At 39.6% G+C, this 26,727-nt stretch overlaps 2 protein-coding genes across 4 annotated transcripts in view; one reads left to right on the forward strand and one right to left on the reverse strand.

Annotated features, from left to right (window-relative positions):
* Positions 1–10,141, reverse strand: part of CEP128 (centrosomal protein 128) — a 419,635-nt gene extending 409,494 nt beyond the window's left edge. Inside the window, exons 1-2 of the mRNA XM_032405704.1 lie at positions 9,983–10,141; positions 7,980–8,140 (exon numbers count right to left, since the gene is read on the reverse strand). The gene's annotated coding sequence lies outside the window, so the exon portion shown is untranslated. The remainder of the gene's footprint in view (positions 1–7,979; positions 8,141–9,982) is intronic.
* Positions 10,142–23,829: 13,688 nt separating this feature from the next.
* The window catches only part of TSHR (thyroid stimulating hormone receptor), a 154,697-nt gene continuing 151,799 nt past the window's right edge, over positions 23,830–26,727 (forward strand). For all 3 annotated transcript variants that reach the window (XM_032404632.1, XM_032404634.1, XM_032404635.1), the window contains exon 1: positions 23,830–23,999. In XM_032404632.1, coding sequence (XP_032260523.1) covers positions 23,830–23,999 — 170 coding nt within the window. The remainder of the gene's footprint in view (positions 24,000–26,727) is intronic.

The following is a 26,727-nucleotide window of genomic DNA, read 5'->3' on the forward strand; positions in this document are numbered from 1 at the left end:
CCATGCATCTCCTCTCTCCCCCACACACACTCCCACACTCCTCTATTCAGTGGGTGAAGCCAGGCAGGCTCAGCCCCTTGGCCGCGTTTTGCTCCCTTTACTCCAATACCTCTTAGTTCAAGGACAGAGTCACAGGGACCAGCGCGCAGCCAGCAGGAAGCAGGGGTGTTTCCGGAAAAGGCCATGCAGCATACAAAATGACTGCTTACTCAGACATGGAGAAAAAAAACTAGTAGCTGCTCAGATAATTATATATGTACCAGTTGATAAAAATCAGGGCTGTTTTAAAAGAAAATAAAGTTACTTAATAACCCCCTCCCTGTCTCACAATCAGAATGATATAGATATTTTAGATTTATACACCCACACACTTCTAAAATAAATGAAGTTTACAAAATTAAATAGAAAGTAAAACATGTCAAGACAAAAACAACAAATGAACACCCGAGGAAAAAAAACAGAAAAAGGATGCTAAAAAACCCAAGATGGATTTGTTATTTGTAATTAAACCCTAGATTTGCACTCTTGCATTTATTTGCCAACCAAAAAAATACATATTACAATATTCCCAAAATAGCTGGTAAGAATGAAGTACTCTTGGGGTACAGATGACCTCTACTAACTGTCCAAACTGCTTCAGACTGGGCAAGGTATCAGCATGGACAAAGATGGTGCTAGCATCCAAGTTTCTGACACCATTTTGTTTAAATTGGAGGATGAAAACTGGAAGACTACATACCAAATCCAGGCAACCAACATGTACTTAAAAATAACACTCACTGTGTTACTTTAAAGCTTTAATTTGAATACAAAGATTTCACATAAAAATTTCAATTTCCAACTTCTCTTTAAAAAATCCAGAGATCTGGCAATACTGGGGGTGAATTTTTCCACGGCAACATGGACATAATACCTATAGTACCTGCCCTAGAGTCAGGCACATACCTTCTTGTTTTCCCCAGTCCCCACTGGACCTGCTTCACACGGTGAGTTACCTGACTGGCCCCACTTACCAGTTGAGCCTGCAACTTTATTTTAGATAAAGAACCAAGACAAAGGAAGTTTACCAGTCTCCTTCCCCAGTTAAAAATGAGCAAGTCAATCATGAAGAACGAATCAAGGTTAAATGCTCAAAAGACAATGCTTTCCTCTATAGACAAGAAGGAAAAATGGATAATACAACTTTGATATCAGCCATCCCTATAGACTATAAAACGAAGGATATACTACTACTGAGCAGAAGGACTAAAACTACTTAGAATGTTTTCCCACTTAGGATGTTTCCCTATTGTATAGATCAGAAAGTACTTTCAGAACAAAAGTGTACTACAACGCATAATCTGGCTCTCATTCTTCACCCCTCCCTACATACACTGCCTTCCTACCATAGATGGAGTTACCTGCCCATGGAGTTACCAGCCCAGGTCCAAGCAACTGGGCTCAGCTGGCACAAGCAGGGGTTTGAAATGAGATTATGCACTGGAACTTGCTCTCCTGCAACTCTCCCATCACCATGAGGATGTGCCCAGGCTATGCTGTTGGATGGTATGGGATCCATGGTTGCCCAGTGGCTTCCAGCTTAGATCAGTAGATCAGCCAGCTGAACACAGACAAATCAGTCTAGGAATGATAAGCAGACAGCTTAGCTAACCCATCACACAAGCAATAACCATGTATTGTTTTATGCCTCCAAGGTTTGATTTGTTAGGCAGCAAAAGCTAACTGAAAAAATATAGTTTATTAATAAATCATTTGATTTGGTTCAGAAGATGGGTAATTTCCTGAAGTTTGCTCTCAAGCCTACACTCCCTGAGAAAACAGGTTGGTTTCAGGCTGGTGGAAGAAAGAAAGGACAGATTCAAATTCAAAATAAGCATAAGCAGTCGATAAAACAAGTGAAAGTCTAGCAGTTTTTGAGAAAAAAAAATCTAAACAATCATAAATAGGCAGTTGGGGGTATCTGTTCTCTGTATAACATTAAGTTTTTCTAAAGAAACAAGCAATTTCTTAAGTATATTATGAAATACACTTGTTCTCTTCCTTCTTGTTTTTAAAGTATAAAAAGAGGGGGGTGCCTGGGTGGCTCAGTCGTTAAGCGTCTGCCTTCGGCTCAGGTCATGATCCCAGGGTCCTGGGATCGAGCCCCGCATCGGGCTCCTGCTCCGCGGGAAGCCTGCTTCTCCCTCCCCCACTCCCCCTGCTTGTGTTCCCTCTCTCGCTGTGTCTCTCTCTGTCAAATAAATAAACAAAATCTTTAAAAAAAAAATAAATAAATAAATAAAGTATAAAAAGAGGGACACCTGGGTGGCTCAGTCAGTTAAGCGACTGCCTTCGGCTCAGGTCATGATCCCAGGGTCCTGGGATTGAGTGCTGCATCGGGCTCCCTGCTCAGCAGGAGCCTGCTTCTCTCTCTGCCTGTTTCTGCCTGCCGCTCCCCCTGCTTGTGCTGACAAATAAAATCTTTAAAAAATAATAAAATAAAAAATAAAGTATAAAAAGAAACTCCTCTTGACTTTCCTAGTGAACAAAACACTAAGAATTTTAAGAAAACAGTTACGTACGTAACTACTGAATCACTGAACACTACATCAAAAACTAATGATGTACTATACAGTGGCTAACTGAACATAATAAAAAAAATAAGAAAACATTTTATTGCTATTTATACCTTAAATCTGCATATTGTTTTATGGATTACAAAGCATTTTCCCTAGCCTTCTCTCTTTTGATCCAGTAAAGTTGGTACAATTACAACCCTTTACCTTTGCTGAAGAAAAACAAAGCTTTGAGTAAAATACTTGTCTGTGATGACTCTGCCAAAAAGATGCGATAACAGAGGTGGAACCCACATCTTCTGCCCCTAAGCTAGTGCTTTTTCCACTTCATTCTATACATAAAAGAATTATGTAAATTCCAAATACACTGCCCAATCACTGAAATGTTTTCTTTGTCCTCCCCTACTATATTTCTTATGATCCATCTTCCCCCTCCAAGAAATGCATTTAGGGCCAGAATATTCCATATGCACTTGTTTAAAGGTTTATATGATGAATATAAGATAATAAAGTATTAAAAACTTAAATGTGCTATAAATCCAACTTACTACAGCTATTTTAAGACATCTCTTAAATAATCCTTTCTCTTGTTAAGAATATTTACAACCCATTTCAGGCCGAAAAGTGTCCCTATTTTTCAGAAACCATATCCTAAAACCTTACACTTTAAAAAAAGGTATTCTCCTCATGATGTATACATATTTTCTATTTCTCTTTTCCACCACTCTCAATACCCATATTTCTTTCTTGCCCCATTCTTCTTTTACTTTATATCTTTAGATCTTTCCTTTAACTCTTTTATAATAAAAACTGGAATATATTTTTATTGTACTTATGGATATGTTTATTCAAGAGTCTGGCATTTATTCTTATTTTTAGAAGTGGATAAACAGAATGATTTGTATATTCTTTCCAAAATATAAAAAAGAAAACCACTTATAAAATTTATTTTAAAAAGGTCGTTGGAGTTCTTAAGTTTGACTTGTACCATGAGCTGTTTCTGGGAATGTTTTTAAATGTTTGAATAAAAATTTTAAAACCTATAGGGTTAGAAAGGAATCCAATTATAATGAAATGCACTACAATATCATTTGAAACCAATTACATTTAAAAATTAAATTACTGGGAGTATATGTAAGTAGACCCTGGTTAAAAACCTCAATTTCAAAAACCTTCAAAAAACAAAAGTTGAAATAATATTAATGCTGAATAACTAAGACTTTCACATAACAGATTATCGCACAACAATACCCTACAAAGTAAGTACTATTGTCATCACAACATATACATAAAGGGCTTAAAGAAGCTAAGTACAAGTGTCCAAGGTTATACAGCTCCCAAGTGGCACAGCCGAGTCTTGAACCTTTCTCCCACCTTCCTATTTACCCCTTCTCATCGCCACTGGCACCACCCATCATTCAGGACCTTTCTCAACTCAGTCCTAGCCACCAACATGGTTTCTCTGTGAGTCTTTTCCTAGCCATTCCAACTTTCACGGACACTCCACTGCCCATGTAAGATTGAGTCGAGGTTCTTGAATCAGGAACTCAAGACCCTCAGCTAGCCGCCCTCCTCTCCAGCAAAAGAACCACAGAAAACCTAAGGCCTGCATTCAGCTGTTATGATCCCGGCTATTCTCCCATCACTTCCCTCCCTAATATCATTAGTTCTGTCTAGAACATCTTCTGCTGTGTACTACTGCCACTTATTGAAATTCCACTCATCGCTCCAGGCATAGCACAAATAATACAATCTCAGTGAAGCCATCTCCAGCCAGAAGTAATCTTGCCTCCCTCTGCTTTCTTATATCTCTATAATCATAGCAAGACATTTATTAAACATGTCCTTAAAATGTAATTATTTGTGCCATGGAATTTTTTTTTTTTCAATTCCTCAAACATGGCATACTCATTTCACTGTAGGATTCATAGCCTAGAACTTTCCTTTCTCTCCTTTTCCCTTAGCTAACTCGTACTTTTTCCTTCAAATCTCAATTTACAGGAAACTTCCCTTAAAAAGCTTTCCTTCACTGCCCTCACCCAACTCTGGGTCAAGTGCCCATAGTGGATACTACCTCATCACAGCCGAGAGATTGCTAACTGGCTGTTTACTTGTCTGTTCCCTCAGTAGACTCTAAATTTCATCAGAGACTCCATTTATTTTGTTCATGGTTGTGTTCCAATACCTTGCATAGTGCTGGGCATGTAGTTGGAACATTTTTAAATGAATTTACAATTAAATTTTCTTTATTATCCTGATTAATCCAGAGACAAATTTCAAAGAACAGCACTTTGCAAATAGCACGTACTAATTAAATAACTGCTGCATGAAATAATTCTAGTGGTAAATGGCCTAGATTAATTATCTTAAGCCTTCAAACAATATGGATTGAACTGAAAAACAGTGTAAATATGAATACTTGATAATATGTCTATTTAGAGTAAACAAGGATAAACATTTCAAATTGGCTTGAACACATGTGTTAAAACTTATAACTGAATCAAACCTAGAGGATTTCCTTGACTTACTACAAATCACTTTATCATTGTCATTTGCAGCTACCTGCATTCCTCAATTATTATTTATCTGCACTATGGAGCTCTAAACTCCCAATTACTTGGGCTCTTTATCATCTGGGTCCATTCTCAGTACTGCTTCGATGTACCAATTGCTGCTCACAGGAAAACCCATTTTGCCATTTTAAAGCCTTCACTCTCCCACCACCAAGCATTTTTTTTTCTTTCTATGATCTATAACATTTGCCTATCTCTTCTTCCTTTAAGGAAGCTTTTGGTGTTTGGCTCAGAGGAGGCCAAGGTGCAACTGCCTTCATTCATCCCGAATCCGAGTTCATCCAACACCAGCCATTTCCACGATGCCACCTAAGTTCGGCCCCAACAAGATCAAAGTCGTATACCTGACGTGCACTGGTGGGGAAGTCGATGCCATGTCTGCCCTGGCCCTGAAGATCAGCCCCTGGGTCTGACTGAAGTAGTACCTTCTGCCTCTGCCCTGATTATCAGAACCCTCAAGGAATCACCAAGGGACAGAAAGAAGCAGAAAAACATTAAGCACAGTGGAAATATCACTTTTGATGAGATTGTCAACATTGCCCAACAGATGTGTCATGGATCTTTAGCCAGAGAACTCTCTGGAACCATTAAAGAGATCCTGGGGATTGTCCAATTTACGAGCTGCAATGCTGATGGCTGGCACCCTCATGACATCATAGATGACATCAACAGGCGGCGCAGTGGAATGCCCAGCTAGTTAAGAACTACAAAGGAAAATATTTCAATAATGGATCATTTGACAACGAACCAACCTACCAACCAAATAAATAAATAAATACTAATCATAGGCCACTTCTTCAATGATCTCTCTCTTCATTCAGAAAAGCCTAGTTCAGGCTTACTTTAATTCACTCCTCCATTCATCTCTAAGCTCATTCATCCATGAGCACTCATTCATTCATTCATTCATGAGCACTTATATGGCAAATCTGATGCACAGGGTAGACTCTAAATGTTCATCAGCTAGCTGGATTCATGTAACCACAAATACTCCCATCTTCCAAACACTCCAAGCACCAGGATTGTACAGATCTACATTAAGAGTTATAAGAATTTCAGGGAGGTGTACATACCTGAGAAAGGCCTGATTAGTCTCTTAGGATCATTCGTAACCATTAATAACAAGACACCAGAAACAAGGTTAAAAATCTAAAGGACAAACTCAAATATATTTGCAATATATGAGAATGAAGGGATTAATCATCTCTTTTAAAAAAATAGAAAAAAAAAAACAGTGCAGTAGTAAAGGATACAAAAGCATATGTAAACAGGCTATTCACAGAGTGCATACAGCCCTAACATATAACATAGTTTATTTCACTAATAATTGCAAATTAAAATGATAAAATAAAATCATATTCTTGTTTCTCTGTTTTGTACAGATGAAAAAAAAGCTTTGGCATGGGTACATCTTGCTATAAGAGTATTAACTAGAATAATTTTTCAGGGTGCCTGAGTGGCTCGGTTGGTTAAGCATCTGCCTTCAGCTTGGGTCATGAGCTTGGTCCTGGAATCCAGCCCTGCATGGGCTCCCCACTCAGCAGGGAGTCTGATTCTCTCTCTCTCTCTCTCTGCCCCTCCCCGCCCCTCGTGTGTGTGTGTGTGTACGTGTAGGTGTGTGTATAATTTCACTGCAGAATTATTAGTAAAAAAAAATAAATAAGAAAAAACAAATAGATTAAATGGATCTACTCACTGAGATACTGGTAGCAGTTAAAACAGGCAAGGCAGAAATTTATGTGCTAACATGTAATACATTAACAAGAAAGAAAAACACACTATAGAATAGTATGAACAGACTGAAAACATTTCATAATAGAATCAACCCAGTGACAATGTTATACGGATAACAATGAGCTCTAGATTATTTTCATATTACTCCCAGATGTATCAAGACTGCAGTTCAGAATTTCTGGGCTAGACTATCCTATCAGGCCCCTCCAGTTCTAAAATTCTTTAATTCTAAGAATTTTGTACAACATAGATCTGTACATGGTGTTATTGCAAGGTCCCAATGCGTCTCCCCTCTATATTGAAGGGCCCTTTATCAAAATGCAGCATGAAAATATTGGGGCTCCTGGGTGGCTCAGTCGATTGAGCATCCCACTCTTGGTTTTAGCTCAGGTCATAATCTCGGGGTTGTGGGATTGAGCCCCGCGTCAGGTTCCATGCTTAATAGAGAGTCTGCTTGAGATTCTCTCTGTCCCTCTCCCTCAGCCCTGCCCCCCAAAAATAATAAATCTTTAAAAAAAAAAAAAAGGCTAATAAAACCCTTTGAACATATAGAGAGATAAATAACAGTAAACACTGCTTATATGGTATATCTAATCTAAAAATGCTAACTGTAAATCAAATCTGATTAGAGAACAATCATAAACAGCAATGGGGCTTCTTTGCAATGGGCAGGACTGGGATTTGTCAAAAGATCTGGGGACAAAGACCACTGTTTTGGCTCCAGATAGCAAGCAAGTCAAAAAAATCTATCCGAACTTCCACTGCCTCAATTATAAAATGAAAATAAGAATAAAAGTATTATATAGATAACATGTGAAGAGTGCCTAATACATTGCTTGGGACAAAATAGGTTCTCAAACACTTGTCTAACAAAAACAGTTACAGCATTGTTGCTTTTGTTAAGGTATCTAGTTTGTCGCCCTGAATTTTTGTAACATCAAATCCGTTTTGTTCATCTGAATTTTTGTAACACCCTTCTCACAACCATCCTATTTTATCTTTATACTGCATGTTAGAAAGGAGTTTCTTACCCCCAAAAGTCTATCTGTTGAAATATTCTTACCCGCCATATGTGAAAATCTGTTAACTCAGAAACTTAGGGAGAAAGCATACTTACAAAGCACACCCCCAAAACTCCGTGTTGTTCTCCTCTGTGTTCTCCTCCGTGCTCTTCTTAGGCACATGTGTTTGCCTTCTATCATTTCTTCATGAGGTTCAGGGCAAAAGGCCTAGTCAAGTAGATGATCTTTGGTCGCCCCTACACCTTCCCCAAACCACCTACAGATAAATGAAACAAGGGGGTAAAATACAACTACAACCTTAATTTTTTTATATATATAATAAAGGATAAAAATAAGCTCACCTTCACCATGTACAATTTACAGCATAACAGACAACAGAGAAAGTGTTCCTTGGATCATACAAAAGCCCCAGTGAACTCACAGGAATTCTTCACATCCAAGTACCCAGCCAGCATACCCTTCACTGGTCACTTCCACTCATGCCTGGTTACCCCTTGGGCTGGCTAGCGTGAACTGTAGCCCAAGTCTGGCTAAAAATACTGTCCCTGAGCATGTCTATCTGTGGGTAAACTCACTAAGGCAGGTAATGAAGTTGACATGTTACTTCTGAATTTAATGGCCCAATTGTATTTCTAAGCCAGTAATGAACTATCCGCCAGCACTCCTAAAGGAAATATTTTATAAGCTGCCCAACTCTTCCCACATTTAGTACTGCAAATCAGTAAGTAAAAGTAAAATGTCTCTGGTTGTTAGAGAGAGCTATGGACAGAAATATTTTCAATTCTCTGTGACTGCTTTCAAAGCAGTCTGTAAGAATCCACAGAAAGTTCGTCTGGGAACTGGTCACTGTCTACATAAAAAGTAGTTCTGGGAATACATCTATAAACAACTTCAAGAAAAAAAGTACTCTGGAAAAATTAAATCAAAATAAACTGTCCGAGAGTTCAAAGTGACCCATATCACACAATGACAGAGAGGACACAGGTAACATGCACACACAATTCACTCATCTAACAAAGAGGCAACCTTCCCCAGCTGAGTTACACAAACAACCAAATTTTTCTGTACGAATGCGAAATGGTTGAAGTTTTAATCTTCTATCTGTGCTGCCAATACAGTAGTCACTAGCCACATGTGGCTACTGAGCTCTTAAAACCTGGTGGGTTTGAAATGATAAGGGTTGTAGGCGTAAAATAAAAATAACAGAATGTGAAGATTTAATGCCATTAAAAAAATTGTTTTAAAAATGTAACATATCTCAAAAAGGTTCATATTGACTACATGTTAAAATGAAAATGTTCTGGATATACGGTGCTAAATTCTTAAAATTAATTTCACCATTTTCTTTTTACTTGTTTAACGTGGGCACTAGAAAATTTAAAACTTGTGTGGCTCATATTATATTTCTATTACACAGCACGGTCCTGCCGAATTAATAAATAACAAATACTGAGCACTTCCACTGTGTCAGGCCCTGTGCTAGATACTCCACACCCTCCTTAGAACAAGGCTGCAAAGTGGTTTTACAAGACTTCTTGCCGAAGTGACTGAGCTTCATCAAACTAATAAAGGATGCAGCTGGAATTCAAGGTCAGGCGTTCCTACCAAATAACTTAAATAAGGAACTCTTAACAGCCAACGTTGGGGCAACTTCCACGATGGCCCAGGAAAGCCAGGTCACTGATACAGCGTTCCCGAGAGCAGCAAACTTGTAACCAAAGAACAGGTACAAAACGTCAAGTTATATCTCGGGCAAGTTAACACCAGAATAAGCCCAATATCCTTGACAACTCAGGCTTCGCAGCTGCCAGCAGCAACACCAGCTGCTCCCCAAAAAGGGACTACGTAGTTCAAATTCCCTGGATAACTTGACCACGACCCGACCGTGAACACTCATGCTGAGGGAGGGGCGTCGGGATACCAGGCACGCTGTCTACCCCGACCTTGGCACACACCCCACCCATTGCGGCCACACCCCAGATTTCCGCGCAGCTTTGGCGTCCCCACATCAGGGACTAAGGGAAGTGGGACGTAAAACTTCTAAGACAGGATAGGGAAGTAGTAAAGAAAGGGCGAGGAGGCAGTTGGGGACAGGTACCTGAGATAGAAGAGGACCCCAGGTCCTTAAAGCCGGATCATCGCCGAGGCCCCTGCCGGCTCCCACGGCCGCCAGCGACCCAGAAGGTGCAACTGACCTGACGCTGCGACGCAACCGCCTGTGCTTTCCCCAGACTCGCAGCTATGGCAACTTGAACTAGCCGCCTAGCCACAGCGAGAGAACAAGACCCCGCTCCTGCCGCTTAGCCCTCTGGGAGTTGTAGTCCATCTTGTCCTCAAAAGTAGGGAGTCGTCGAGAGAGAGGCCCGAAGGGAAACTTCAAATCCCAGGATGCCATATGACGGGCTTTAGGGCGACTTTCCCGGAAGAAGCCGGATTAGCCGGCACCTGAGTGCCTAGGCCGCGCCCTCTTGCCCTGTTCTTTTTTTTGTTAAAGGGCCAGTAGCTTAAATAGGAGGGAAACACCTGATGGTGAATTAGCTGCCTTGCCCCCGACTGTAATTTATTCAGAAAAGTCTAAAATATTTACTTTTTTTAAAAAATAAGAAAAATTCAAAGTAGTTGCAGTAATAACAGACTCCGTTTCTTTTACGACTTTCAAAATAGGGAAGAGTAATTTCCAGAAGTGAAATGTACAAATCCCCTTAATACCAGATCCCAGTGTCTTTTTCCGAAGGCTCACAAATTCTTAGAACTGGAAGGGAACAGAAATTATCTAGTCAAACTCTTTAGGCCTGGAAGGAGTGACTTACCCAAGATCACATACTCATTAACAGCAAACGAAAGTCTGTAAGGCCGTCACTGCATGATTGCTGCTACATTCAGTCTACAGTGTCATCTCCTCAGTCATTTTAGAAGATGAGAGAGACGCATTCCACCGAGAGAAGTTGGTTTCAGTCGCAAAAAAAAGGGGGGGGGCTATAAAAACCTCAGCAAAGAATTCAACTTTGGAAAAGCTCAGGAGATGTGAAAATCAATTAGTCATGTAGAGCCTCATTTCCTCGTGCTCTGCCAAAAAGACCATTGATAGCTTCCTCCTCAAGGCTAAAATCAAATTTTACTTTATCTGTGAAAGCTTTCCTGGCTACCTCAAGAAGAGCTAGATCACATTAAATGCACAGTTTCCCTATTCTAATAATTTTGTGCTGTAATTATCCATTTCCCAGTTGGTCTCTTCCATCAGACTCAGCCCTTCAAAGGCAGGGGCCAAATCTTTTAAAATCAGTATCTCTCTTCTCAGTCTTTCCTCACTTCCCACTCTCCCTTCCTCTCTCTCTCCCCATCCCCCAACCCTCTCATACACACACAAAATCATAAATAATTAGCATACAAATTTGATATATTCGAATAATTCAATTATTTTCTCTGGCCAACATTGAGGGGTAAAGTTTATTTCATAACCAGTTTGAACATAAAATAATTCTAAAAATTACCTATGTATTTTCATCTGTCTTCAAGCTGCTTACTCATAGTTGTATTCAAGAATATACTCCACCTGATACAGGGATTAAGATAATTCAGAACAGCCATAAAGTTTTCCCATATGCATGGAGAAACATAACTCCATTTATGTTAACATTTTAATTTTTCAAAACAATTATATTCATTCATTTAATTCAGAAAATGTATGTCATATCTTTCTAGCATCCAGACACTTGTATTAGACACTAAAAATGCAGTAAACATGAAGAGATGAACAAGTTTCTTTGCCTTCATTTTGCTCACAGTCAAGTGAAAAAACGTACTACTAAACAAATTTCTACAAAGTACTGTGTAGGTTTCCATGGAGAGACATGAAAGAGAAACTTTTTGAGGAAGTGATATCTGATCAAATGCAGGATCTAACAAAAAAGCTAATGTCATCTTGGGCTGCATTAATAAAAATTGACTGTCCACAACCTCTCTTCACTAGTCCAACCATATTTAGAGAACAGATTAAATTCTGGAGCCCCCATTTTTAAAGTGATATTAACAAAATAAAGCAAAATCAGAGGACACAACAGGGACTAATGGGTGGAGAATCAGATTTGAGTTCATTATGACCAAGATATTTTAAAATACACTATTAAATTAAAGGAGCTTTTTGTCATATGGTGTGCTCTCCATCCACAGATGTGACATCGGAAAAAATCTAGTTAAGTCAGATCATAGAATCTTTCTCCTCCTTAATAAAATAGACGAAATAAGAAAGCCAACAAAAAATATTTTACATAAAATGTGTCTTATAACTCCTAAAAACATTTATTGCTTTTAATCAGTGTGACAGACCCACATTATCCAACCCCAAAGCCACACTCAAGTAGAATCACCTGATTTTAGAGTCGGAAAAGCCCACAAAGATTATCACCTGCAGAACCCTTCTTTTGCAAACAATGTAAACAGAAACATCGATTACATTGTTAGTAAATAGAAACAGAGAGATTACATTGTTAGTGCTGTTATAATAAAATACCACAGAATGGGTGGCTTAAAAAAACAGAGATTTATTTCTCACAGTTCTGGAAGCTGCAAATCCAAGAGCAAGGTATCAGCAGGTTTAGGTTCTCCTGGGGACTCTTTCCTTGGCTTGCAGATAGTCATTTCCTCTCTTTGTCCTCACATGGCCTTTTCCCCGTGCAGGCAGGTACTTGATGTCTCTCCCTCTTCTTATGAAGACACCAGTTATTTTGTATTAGGGCCCCCGTCCTTAAAAACCTCATTAAACCTTAATCACCTGCTTAAAGGCTCTTTCTTTAAATATGGTAATATTAATGCTTAGGGCTTCAACATATAAGGCTGGGGAGGAAGGCGGACCCGATTCAGCCTGTAACACATGATTTCCTCAAAATTGTACCCATTTACTACTAGTGTCATCAATGATTTTCCCACAACACAATACCTTGATAATGGTAGATGTAGCAGATATTTTTGACACACCTCACCCATATCACCCCTTAACTTGAAATGATTCTACCCACAGTGTTGGGCCCCAAAGTCTTGTTTATATTATATAAAGCCCCTTCTCTGACCATGGCTGATTGGTAAATGGCTGAAACAATTTGAGCCATTCAGGATCTTTATCCTTTAAGGGTTTAAAATTGGGACTCCAGCATTCAATTGGTTGTCTGAAGAGTCTTGATGTACAGGTACAAGCTGAGGTTGTCACGGTGAGGTGACCATCTTCATCACCCTTCAAGGAGAAATGGAAAAATCTAATCTGCAGAGAAAGAGAGAAATGAGTAAATCAGCAAAAGTAAACTGTGCAGCCCCAGAGGAAATAAACCTAAGAGGACAGAACTTTGGCTCCTGACAATTTCCAAGTTCCTGGCTTTAATCTCTTGTTATTTCCACTATATTTCACGTACTTGTGTTCTGGGATACATTAGAAGCAGCCAGAGGTGGTTAAATGCACAGATTCTTGACCCAGACCACTTGGGTTCAAATCTTAGCTGTAATACCTCTCAGCTGTCTCACCTCAAGCAAGTACCTAATCACTCCGTGTCTTCATTTCTTCCCCTGCCAAATGGAGTTGATAAGAATAGTACCTAACATGTAAAGTTGTTTTGAGGATAAAAGAAATGAATGTGTATGAAGCATTTCACCCAGTGCCTAGTCCATAGTAAGCCCTCAGTATATGTTGGCTGAATTTGCAATGACGTCGATGGACCTAGAGGGTATTATGTTAAGCAAAATTAGTCAATCAGAGGAAGACAAGTATCATATGATCTCACTGATACGAGGAATTCTTAATCTCAGGAAACTGAGGGTTGCTGGAGTGGTGGGGGTGGGAGGGATGGGGTGGCTGGGTGATAGACATTGGGGAGGGTATGTGCTATGGTGAGCGCTGTGAATTGTGTAAGACTGATGAATCATAGACATGTGCCTCTGAAACAAATAATACATTATATGTTTAAAAAAAAGAATATAGTAGGAAGGGAAAAATGAAGGGGAGGAAATCAGAGGGGGAGATGAACTGTGAGAAACTATGGACTCTGAGAAACAAACTGAGGGTTCTAGAGGGGAGGGGGTAGGGAGGATGGGTTAGCCTGGTGATGGGTATTTTTTTTTTTTAAAGATTTTATTTATTTATTCATGAGAGACAGAGAGAGAGAGAGAGAGGCAGAGGGAGAAGCAGGCTCCCAAGGAGCAGAGAGCCCGATGCGGGACTCGATCCCAGGACCCTGGGATCATGACCTGAGCCGAAGGCAGACGCTTAACCATCTGAGCCACCCAGGCGCCCTGGTGATGGGTATTAAGGAGGGCACATATTGAATGGAGCACTGGGTGTTATACGCAAACAATGAATCATGGAACACAACATCAAAAACTAATGATGTAATGTATGGTGACTAACATAACATAATAAAATAAAATTTAAGAAAGATATTAATATATATATATATGTTGGCTGATATATAATATGATATCCCAGAAAGTTAGTTCCATGAACATTGAGAGTTTATTGTTTTGTTCTAGGTGCTTAGATCAAAGAATATACCTTGTTGCCTTCTGGTGTTCCCTTTGAAGCTTAAATTCTGTTGACTGACATCCAAAGACCCTTAACTAAGATTACATTGGTGAAGCCTAACTGTCCAGCCTGTGAGATCTGAGGTCCTAATATTACATTAATTTTTTTAGCAGTTTCATCAGAAACAATTTTGAACCATACCAAACATTAAACATCTAAATGGGCTAATCAATAGGAGGTTCTGGGAGAGGACTAGTCTGAAAGTATTGACACGATCATCATACCCTAACTCATCTAAAATGGATAAGCATAGACAAGAAAAGCAGCTACTCTACTAGAGGCTGTTGGAAGCAGACATAGGCAGTGCTATTTCAAGTAGAAGGAGCAGAAGTTGTGTTTCACCAATACCTTGCAAACTCATACTACCGTAAAACAACAGCAACAAATTGATTATTCCCATGTGACAGAAAAATATAATTGGAATACTAGCCAAAAATTTTCTCAAGTGTTCTCTTTTCCCACTTGGTTCTTCTCCCACCTCTATTTCAGCCAGCTAAGCTGCTCTGCTTATAGCCTCAGGGAAGGTGACCACAGGAAGCAGAAAGGGAGAAGAAGAGGAGAAAAAGAAGAAGAAAAAGTATTCTTACCCTGGCTTATGAGCATTAAGCATCTAGATCCTCACATAAGACTGGCCACAAAATGAAAATGTCAGGCCCTGTTCAAAACTGAGTCAGATTGTCAAAATGGTGTCAGCAGGGCCTTAAACCAAGAACAGGGCCCTGTGAAATTGCACAGATCACCAATGGAACAGAATAGAGGGCCCAGAAATAAACCCACGATTATGGTCAATTAATCCATGCCAAAGGAGGCAAGAACGTACAATGGGGAAAAGACAGTCTTTTCAATAGTGGTGCTGGAAAAACTGGACAGCTACATGCCAAAGAATGAAACTGGACCACTTTCTACCACCACACCAAAAACAAACTCAAAATAGATTAAAGACCTAAATGTGAACCCTGAAACCATACACATCCTGGAAGAGAACACAGGCATTTCTCTGGCATTGGCCATTGCAACATTTCTCTAGATATGTCTGGTAGGACAAGGGAAACAAAAGCAAAAATAAACTGTTGGGACTACATCAAAATTAAAAGCTTTCTTACCGTGAAGGAAACCATCAACAAAACAAACCAACCTGCTGAATGGGAGAAAATATTTGCAAATGACATATCTGATAAGGAGTTAATATACAAAATATATTTAAAAAAACATACAACTCAACACCACAAAAACCCAAAACAATCTGATTAAAAAATGAGTAGAGGACCTGAATAGATACTTTTCCAAGGAAGACATACAGATGGCCAACAGACACATGAGAAGATGTTCAACATCACTAATCATCAGGGAAATGCAAATCAAAACCACAATGAGATATCACCTTTTGCCTGTCAGAATGGATAAAATAAAAAAAAGACAAGAAATAGCAAGTGTTGGTGAGGATGTGGAAAAAAAGGATCCCTCTTGCACTGTTGGTGGGAATGTAAATTGGTACAGCCACTATGAAAACAATATGGAGTTGCTCCCAAAAATTAAAAATAGAAATTCTATATGATCCAATAATTCTATTACTGGATATTTTACACAAAGAAAATGAAAACACTAATTCCATACTATGTTTATTGCAGCATTATTTACAATAGCCAAGATATAGAAGGAGCCTAGGTGTCCATCAATAGATGAATGGATAAGGAAGATGTGGTATATACATATGTATATATATAAAATAAGATCTGTCATGTATGACAGCATGGAAGGACCTAGAGGGTTTTATGCTGAGTGAAATAGGTCAGATTGAGGAAGAAAAATGCCATATGATTTCACTGATGGTTGCCAGAAGTGAGGGAGAGGGAGGATGAGCAAAATGGATGAAAGGGAGCGGGAGATACAGACTTCCAGTTATGGATGAATAAGTCATGAGAATAAAAGGCACAGCATAAAGAATATAGTCAATGAAACTGTAATAGTGTTATATGGTGACAAATGGTAGCTATACTTGTGAACATAGCATAAGATATAAACTTCTTGAACGACTATGTTGTACACCTGAAACTAACAAGAGCAGTCCCCCAAAATAAAAGTTATTCCTCTTGGGGAACTGTGATAAGAAACAGAAAAGAGAGTCCTCGAATGAGGGCTTGGGGGACAGATGTGAAGGTGTTGAAGGAAAGCTCATGTCCATAGAGTGCCCAGCCTCCACTCAAGACTCAAGCAAGTACTATTCATAGCCTGAACCTAGCCATCCTGCCCATTGGCATTAAGAGAGAATATCCCTTCAAAAACAGCCTGCATTTTGTCTAATGATTGTCCAGCACAAGTAATGACCATCAGTACCATTCGACTTTGCCTGGTTCCATCTAGCCACCACAGATGGGCAAGCTCCCTTGTAATATCACAGGACAATTATAAATCATAAGAAGGAAGATGAAACACCAAAATGGGATGATAGGGTAAGGTAAAGGAGAAATCCCCAACATCCTAATTCATTAGGACTGAATGGAACTACTCGAAATTCTCTCTAAACAAAGACAGTGATGAAAGCCACTCTCTTTATTCCAGCACAAAGTGATCATAAATGGTTCTTGACCTTTTCTGCAATCAAGTTTTCAAGATAACTGCAAGTCTGAGAAGAGTCAAAATAAAAGAAGATATTCCAAAGATGGCAATGCCCACTTCTGAAAGAATCATCATCAACCATTCATTGTGTGGAAGCACTGTTGATCCCATAATGTTCTTTTCAGTCACACACTTACTAATTATAGGCATTTGTCACTATCAGGAGCATCATGTATAAAAAGCACAGCAGTTTGTATGCATTCAGGTCAAAATGAACAACTACTAATGTACAAACCCAAAATTATAAAACATTTTCATTAAAGCTAAGTAATACAGCCTTTGCTCTACTTTAATAGACACCTTTGGAAAAAAGAGGAATTCACACTAAACACTCTTTTCTGATATTTGGACCATGTTAATGGTTCTTCTACCAGAAAAAAATATGTCATGTTCTATAGCTATTCTCATTCATCTGTTATATTTAAAAGGATTTTTGTGTGTTTTTAATGAATCTGAATGCTAACACTTTTCTCTTAAAGTGATTCACCTTCTCATGTCATGTGTTCATTTGCCCTAGTTTAAAAGTTATGCTAAGGAAAGAAAATTGCTTTATTGATTATCATAGCAATTTGTTGAGCAGGCTGTTAGAACATGGTTATCCTGAAGGCTTGTTCAAATTTACTGAATTGAAACCAGTAGACATAGGAGATTTTACCTGCATTATAATTGCCACCAAGCCAATTTCACGCAGTCAAAACCCTGATTAAAATGTTACAGATCTCAGCATACCACTTCTGTTCCTAGCAGGGATGGAGTAGCAGAGACCAAATTTACCCTCCCACCAGAATCAAACAAAAAAAGCAGGTAAGATATACAAAACAATGTTTTTTAAGACAGTAAACATTAGACAAAAAAGGCCAATGATCCCTGAGAGACAGGAAACAAATAAGATTAGCCTTACGATTAACAGAATTTACTGCCTTGAATTTCCAGGCCATGGTACCAGGAGAAGCCAGGCAGAGCCCACGGCATGCTCTGAATTGAAGAAACAGAGCTGAGAATCTGAAAAGCCCAATGTAACTAGAGTCTTCAGGACAAAAGCTGGAGAGAAGAGAGCTATATAGAGAGAAAACTCCAGAGAACCAAGAAGGGTCTCCATGGAGTATTCTGCAGAGAATGCATCTTCACGTGCTTGTGAGGATACTGAAGCTAGAGAAAGAAGCATCTAACAAGATTGGAGGGAAAAGTGCCTCTTTGTCACATAGGACCAGAAATAGTGACTACTCCCAACAGCTGGACTGAAACGCTTCATTATTCATGGACCATTAGGTAGAATACTCAGAAAACTCTTGGGTCAGGAATGGGGACTATCTAGCAAAAAATCAAATGCTATTCTGTTTCCACCTAACAAAACCTTGAAAGCAAGATCCAAAAATATCAAACTGTTTTCCAAGTAATTTAACCATATCTGGTAACAAATATCAAGAATATTTCTATGAAGGCAAAGAACCCAGCACCAAAAGAAGTAAAATTTACAATATCTACTATCCAAAGAAAGATTATCAGGCATGCCAAGAAAAAGGAAAATGCAACCTTTTTTTAAGGAGAAAGATAAACCCATCTAAACTGACCCAGAACTAACAAAAATGTTAGAATTACCAAACAAGGACATTTTTGTGGATTGAATTCTGTCCCTTAGAAAGATATCTTGAAGTTTTAATACCTGGTACTTGTGAATGTGACCTTATTTAGAAATAGTGTCTTTGCAGATATTCAAGTTAAATTGAAGGTTATTATACTGGATTGGGGCTCACCTGTCCTTATATGAAGAGGGAATTTTGGTCATAGAGACATGCAGAGAGAACATCTTGTAATGAGGAGAGTCTGGAGTGACGGAAGCCAAGGGACATCAAGGAACGTTGCCAACCAACAGAAGCTAGAAGCAGTAAGGAAGTGTCCTCCCCTAGAACCTTCACACAGAGCATGTACCTGAAAACACCTTGACTTTGGACTTTTACCCTCCAAAACTAGGAGGGAATTATTTTTCTGTTGTTGCAAGCCATCAAGTTTGTGATACTTTGTTGCAGCATTAAACAAATGCAGACATCAAGATAGTTATTGTGTTTTATATGTTCAAGAAGTTACATAGAGACAGGGAAAATATGAAAAAGGCTTAATTTGAAATTCTAGATAATGAAAACTTCACCTGAGATGAAATTTATACTGATGGGATTAGTGGCAGATCAACTATTTCAGAGAAAAAAAAAAAAAAAAAAGGAATTTGAAGACACAGCAAAAGAAACTATCCAAAATGAAAAACAGAGAGAAAAACAAATTTTCTAATGAAAAAATATCAATGAGCTCTTTGTGAGACAACTTTAATCAGCCTAATATAAGTATAATATCAGAATCCTCAAAAGACTAGAGAGAGATAAGGGGATAGAAAAAAATATAGAGAAATAATGGCTAAAAAATTTCCAAATCTGATGAAAACCATAAATACACAAATCCAAGGACCTCAAAATACTGCACAAGAAATATGAAGAAAAATACATCATGGTACATGGTAATCGACCAGTGATAATGAAAGTCTTAAAAGCAGACAGAGGGAGGGGAAAAAAAAAAGTGTGTTACAAAAGAACAAAGAAAATTATGACAGAATATTCATCATTGGAAACAATGCAAGTAACAAAACAATGGAGCAATATTTCTTAAATACTAAAAGAGAAAAATACTGTCAATCTTTAATTCTATGTTTAGCAATGATATACTTTAGAAACGAAGGCAAGATTAATACATTTTCAGACACACAAAGGCTGAAATCATTCATCACCAGAAGATCTGTACTACAAGAAATGTTAATGAAAATCTTTTCTTATGATTTAAATTCCTTTAAAAGATAATTGGCTATTGGGGCACGTGGGTGGCTCAGTCCGTTAAGTGGTTAAGCGTCTGCCTTCAGTTCAGGTCATGATCAAGGGATTGAGCCCCTTTGTTGGGCTCCTTGCTCAGCAGGGAATCTGCTTCTCCCTCTGCCCCTCCTCCTCCCCTTAGTGCACATGCACTCTGTCTCTTTCTCTCTCAAATAAGTAAATAACATCTTTAAGAAAATTGGCTATCTTAACAAATAACAATGTATTATGGGGCTTATAACTTATGTGTAGGTAAAATGCATGGCAACAGAAGCAAAAGGCTCTAGGAGAGAAAAAAATGGAAGTCAGGTTCTTAAATCATACATAAAGTGGTATAATATCAACTGAAGGTAGACTATAATAACTTAAAGATGCATTCTATAAACCCTAAAACAACCGCTATAATAACCAGACAAAGAGTTATAGGTGAGACAACAAAGAAGATAAAATGAAATGATGAAAGTTCCTGGATTGATGCAAAAGGAGGTTTAAAAAAAAGGAGAAAAAGATCAAAAAACAAGTGGGACAAATAAAAAACTAATAGCAAGATTATGGACTTAAACTTATTATCACTAATGACATCATATATAAATAATCTATACAACCAAAATAAAAGGTAGAGATTGTCAGGTTGAAAGTAAACCTAACTCTATGGTATGTATAAGAAATGCACTTTAAAATAAAGACATAAAGAGGATGAAAAAAAGTATAGAAAAACAGTAACATGGTAATGCTAACCAAAAGAAAGTTGGATTGGCTCTATCAATAAGTAGATTAAAGAATAAAGGATAGCACAAAAAATAAAGAAGTCCATTTAATAATGATAAAGGCATAAATCTGCCAAGAAAATAATACAGTTCTTAAACATTTATGTAGCTAATAAACAGAATGTCAAAATACACGAAGCAAAAACTGACAGAAATGCAATGGAAAAAAGAAAAATCCCCAATGTAGTAAAAAATTTCAGTACCTACATCTCATAATCAACATAAGTAGATAAATCATAAAAAATATATAAGACTTGAACATTATCAACAATTTGACATATTGACAGTTACAGAATGCATGCCTTGACAACAGCAGAATGCACATATTTTTCTAAATGTACACTGATCATTTATCAAAATAGACCACATTCTGAGTCACAAGTGTCACTAAATTTAAACATTTTCAAGTCATAAAAACTATATTCTTTCTCTAAATGGAATATTTTTAGAAATCAGTAACAGAACAATATCAGGAAAATCCCCATACATTTGGAAACTCATATACTTCTAAATAACCCATGAATCAAAGAAGACATTTTTAAAAGTTAGAAAGTATTTTAAGCTGAAGGAGAATAAATATACAAGATATCAAAACTTATGTCTCTGAAGCAGTACTTATAGGGAATATATATACCTCAATATATCGATAATATTATCAAAGAGAAAATGTCTCAAATCAATGCCTCCAGACTTCAACTTAAGAAACTAAGAAGGACAGGGGTATGTAGGTAGTTCAGTCCATTAATCATTTGATTCTTGATCTCAGGTTGTGAGTTCAAGCCCTGCATTAGGCTCCATGTTGGGCATAGAGCCTACTTAAAAAACAAAAAAGAAAAGAAAAGAAAAGAGAAAAGAAACTAAGAAGGACAAATCCAACCCAATGTATGCCCCCCCCCAAAAAAAGGCAATAAAGATCAGAGCATATATCAATGAAATAGAACATAGAATAACAATATAGAATCTATGACACAAAAAGCTGCTTATTTGAGAACATTAATAAATTTTAAATTATTGGCATAAATGTGTCCATAATATCCTCTTGTCATCCTCTTCATAGCTGTGTACTGTGTTCTAATGTCAACTCTCTCATACCTGAGACTGGTACTTTGTGTCTTTTTCTTTCCTGATTAGCACACCTAGAGTTTCCATTTTGACGGGGATGGGAGGGCCGAAAGAGACAAGCAATAAATGAGTAAACTAATCAGTAACAATAACCAATGATAAGAGGTTTGGTGACAGTGAAATGAGGTAATATGATGGGGGCATTACTAGACAGGATTGTCGGAGGAGACCTTTCTGAGGCAGTGATATTTAAAGCAAGATTTGAATAATGTGAACATCTGGGGACAGATCCTTCACAGCATAGAGTTCCAGTGACAACAAATCCCGGAGGTGATAATAAACTTGTCTTGTTCCAGGTCCAGCAAAGTGATGGCAGGTGCTGGACCTTGAAAGGCAGGGATCAGCAAACTTTGGCTTTCAGGTCAAATCCTTCCCCAGGGTTGTTTTGGTACAGCTTACAGGCTAAGAATGGCTTTTATATTTGTAGAGGGTTGTGTAAAAAAAAGAGAAGGAGGAGGAGAAAACGTGACAAAGGTCGTATGTGGCCCACAAAGCCCTAAAATATTTACTATATAGTTCTTTACAGAAAAAGTTTACCAGCCCCTAAAGTAGGGCCTTAGTGCTTAGGCTAAAGAATTTATATATCATTTTCTTTTTTTTTTTTAATTTTGTTATCCCCCCCTTTTATTTTTTGCAATAGAGTATTTCCATTGTATGGAGGTATCACTGTTCATTACCTAGTCAATGGAATTTTGGGTTGTTTCTATTTTGCGGTGATTATTAATAAAAGCTTATAAGCTTTGAAATATTTTAAGTGTACAGTGCAATGAATTTTAATAAATGTATACATCCACTTAAGCTCCAGGCTAATTAAGATATAGAGCATTCCCATAACCCCTGTGAGTTCTTTCCTGTCTTTTTTCTGGTCAATCTCTCTCATCATTGTTCGGATTTCCATCGTCTGTCCCTGTCCCAGAAGAAGATATAAATGGAATCACACAGTATGTGAGGAGTTGATATTCTCTTTACCCCCAAGAAGAATTAGTAAGCAACTGAAGGCTTCTAAGAGGGAAATTGGGACAATCTGATTTATATTTTAAATTATCTTTTTAGCTACTATGCAAAGACTGGTAAGTAGGTGATAGTGTGCCACTTACGCATTCTTTTTCTTCCCATCTTTGGGGGATGGTGGGGGGGAAGGGGGGCAGAATATGGCTCAATAAAATTCCTGGGCAGACCAGAATTGACTCGTCAACTTCAAATCCTATGGCAAAGCCGGATTCAGAGTTCTGATCAGGGCTCGGAAGTGTTCCTGCAGTTCCCTGTTCTCCGCAGCAGATGGCCCCAGAGCGCAGTTCCTGACCTGCCTCGCGGAGTCCTCCGCTGCCCTAGGAGCCCCGCGCCGCCCGGCGACTCCGCGCGGCGACTGCTGTGCTCGTGGCGGCTCGCGCCCAGCGGTCCCGGTTTGCGCTAAACTCGGCGGGCAGCGAGGACCCGCCCGGGGTGTTGCGCCCGGCTGCGGCCGCACTCCGGCTGGCCAGCGAGGTGCGCCCGCCTCCGACTCCCCGCAAAGGCTTCTTAGGTTCGGGAGAAGCTGAAGTTCTGCAGGACCCCCGTCCGCCCTGGGACAGTCCAGCCGCGGGGACTTTCTCTGGTTGAAGTGCGTGCAGGTGGTCCCGGCTCCCCACCGGAAAACGTGGACCACTGGGTTTAGAGACAAGGCAGCGTCTAAAGTAGGCTTTGGAGAGAACTCCTGGCAGAAGCGCGCGGGGCAGGTTAGAAAGCAGAAGGGACAGCCCGGACTGGTGTTGAGTGTCGGGAACCGACGGAGCGGGGTGCGTGGCTCGGGGCACGGAGAGTGAAGCAATTAGGCTTGTTTGGGTGGAGAGTTGCCTAGGGAAACAGAACACTTAAGAGCCACTTCTTTTCCCCTCTCCAGCCTCCTCTTGGGTGCTGAAGTCACAACCCCAGCGAGCCCTCTCTCCTCCCACGCTCCCTCTGTCTTTCAGCCTGCGGGAACCCAAAGCGCAGAGGGCCCAGAGGATCGTGGAGAATGAAGAAATAGCCTTGGGACCCTTGGAAAATGAGGCCAACGCCCCTTCTGCAGCTGGCGCTGCTTCTCGCCCTGCCCAGGACCCTGGGGGGGAAAGGGTGTCCGTCTCCCCCCTGCGAGTGCCACCAGGAGGATGACTTCAGAGTCACCTGCAAGGATATCCACCGCATCCCCAGTCTCCCGCCCAGCACGCAGACTCTGTGAGTACCTGGGAGAGGAGAGGGTAGGATCAAGAGGCCAAGGGCAGCTGCAAAAGTGGACAGAAGTGCACAAAAAGAGCTTAAGAATAGACCAAAGGTGTGTGTGTGTATGTGTGTGTGTGTGTGTGTGTAAGGAGTAAAAACTCAATGGCCCAAATTTGGGATTGCTGACACACTAGTTACTCATAACACAGGAAAAAGTAACAAAACTTTGGTACAGGATGAAAATGAGAGTTGTCCTTTCTAAAGAGCTGCTGTTCCCCAATTTGCCTAGGCCTGGCTGACTCTGACTTTCACTTGAGATATGAACACTAATAGCAACTCAAGAATTGACCTCTAACACAGGGACCCTGTCTTTCAACCCTGAATTCCTTGTACCCAGCACAGGGCCTGGAACTAATTTAGTGCTCAAGCAAAAGCTTGTTGACTGAATAAATGAACAAATGAATATGCTAGTCTCAGATTGTCCTTTGTGTGATGGGGAGAATAAAAGGCCAGAGACATCATCACTTCTTCAGAGACTGCTTTAAAGGGGGCAGAATGGCTCTGACCATGGGTGGAAACTTAGAGTCATCCTGTTTGTAGTTCCACCCAATGTTGAGGAGAAAGGATAATGTTGGAGGAAGAGCAATGGACTAGGAGTCAGGATGTATTCTCTTCATCCCTCTCTCACCAACTGTGAAATTAGGTGAGATCATTTATTTGGGAAGACCCAAGATTATTTCTGGGTAAAAGAGGGGGTTCAATTAGGTGCATTCTGATGTCTTTGATGCAAGTGAGGGGATCCACTGAATCACAAAGAATAAGAAGTAGTGGGGAGACATTGAAAACAATGGGAGTGGGGGGCAGGGGAGGGACGGTGTTCTGCGGAATGAAGTTATTCTGAGATACAGAAGAGAAATTGATGAAAAGCATGAGTGAAATGACATGCCAATTTAGACAATGGCCACAGCCATCTGCAACAGTAGCAAAGTGACTTTCAAATCTTTGGGGGGCAGTAGAACTCTTTTGACAAAGGAAAGCTTATGAGAGAAGTCAAGTCTGTAAAGCTAACAATTATATTGTGCTTATTATTCCTGTCCTCAGCACTTTGCACGAACTCACCCATTGACTCCTCACAAAATCCCACTGAGTAGGTAATTTTACTACTCTCATTTTATTTTATTTTTTTATTTTTTTAAAGATTTTTTATTTATTATTTATTTGAGAGAGAGAATGAGATAGAGAGAGAACATGAGAGGGGGGAGGGTCAGAGGGAGAAGCAGACTCCCCGCTGAGCAGGGAGCCCGATGTGGGACTCGATCCAGGGACTCCAGGATCATGACCTGAGCCGAAGGCAGTCGCTTAACCAACTGAGCCACCCAGGCGCCCTCTACTCTCATTTTATAGATGGAGAAACTGAGGCATGAAAAGTGAGGCAATTTGTTCAATGTCATGCAGTTTATACGTTGTGGTGCCAAGATTTGAAATAGCACAGAGCTGCCTCTGAAACCCCCTGCTCTCAGATGAAAGCAGGTCTCACCCAGCTTTTCCCCAGTATGGTCATTAGAGAGAGAGAGAGAGAGAGAGAGAGAAAGAAAGAGAGAGAGAGGAGGGAGGGAGGAAGGAAGGAAGGAGAAAGGAGAGAAAAATGTAAGAACTCAGAAGAGTAGAAGGTTAGGGGGAGGAAAGAAAAAAGAACAAAAAGAAGGAGGGAAGGGGAAAAGAGAGGATGGGAGGGAAGGAGGGAGGAAAAGAAAGACTATATCTAGGTTATAGAGGGCATTTCCTGCTGAAACAAACCAGACCTTTGTCATTAAAAACCTGTTCTGGGTGGTAACCACTTTTCTGAAACCCGATGCTGTGTAAACACTGCCTAGCTGTTTTACAAATTATCATGGTGCTGAGAGTATTTTTTCCTAAGCCTTATCTTCTATCCATGTATTATGGTGCTGAAAGGTAAACAGATTGTCCCTTTCTGCATTACCCATACACTTGCCACGTGATCTGGTAGATGGATGGGAGAGAGTTACACTCTTCCTGGCTCTCACTGAAACAGTGGTTCTGAATCTTCTTCTCCACTTCCCCTCCCCTCCAAAGGGGCATGATTCACTCTTTTAACAGTGGTTCTGACTAGTTAGGAAGTAAGGGAGAACTGCTATTCCTACTTCCCAGGGGAACATTTAGAATCTTTGATATACAGGTAGTTTGAAAAAAAAAAAAATGCTCCTCCTAATTGAGAATTACTGATTTAAGGGAAATTAAATTAAGCCAGCAGAATAAAACTAAAAATTTAAATGTTGGCATACAGTTATAGATCATATTACCTCAAAACCAAGGATAGCAAGATGGACCTATTACCCTCATTCAGAGATTTACCATTTGTTACCTGTGTGCACAAGAGTACCATCCCTTCTCTGAATGAGGAGGAGGATGGGGTTAGACAGTCATTCTGGATTTATGTGGATTCTTCCTCAAGAAAGTGCTGCCTTGCCTTGTCTTGTCCTTTGACCTACCCGCTTTCAGGCTAATGATGGTGACATTCACTCCCTCCACCCCCTCCAACTCCCTCCAACTCCGGTGGAGTGATGGTTTGTCTATCACACACTTGTGTTCCTTCAGAAATGTTTCTGAAGGAGCTGTTGTGGCTATTGTTGTTTTCAGGTTTTGGATTTTGCTTCCATTGTTTACATTTTGCATCTGTGGCTCTAATTGATGGATCAGCCCAGTTTTTTTTCTAAACTGAAGA

Source organism: Phoca vitulina, unplaced genomic scaffold (assembly GCF_004348235.1).
Source record: "Phoca vitulina isolate PV1807 unplaced genomic scaffold, GSC_HSeal_1.0 scaffold7, whole genome shotgun sequence".
NCBI lineage: Eukaryota > Metazoa > Chordata > Mammalia > Carnivora > Phocidae > Phoca > Phoca vitulina.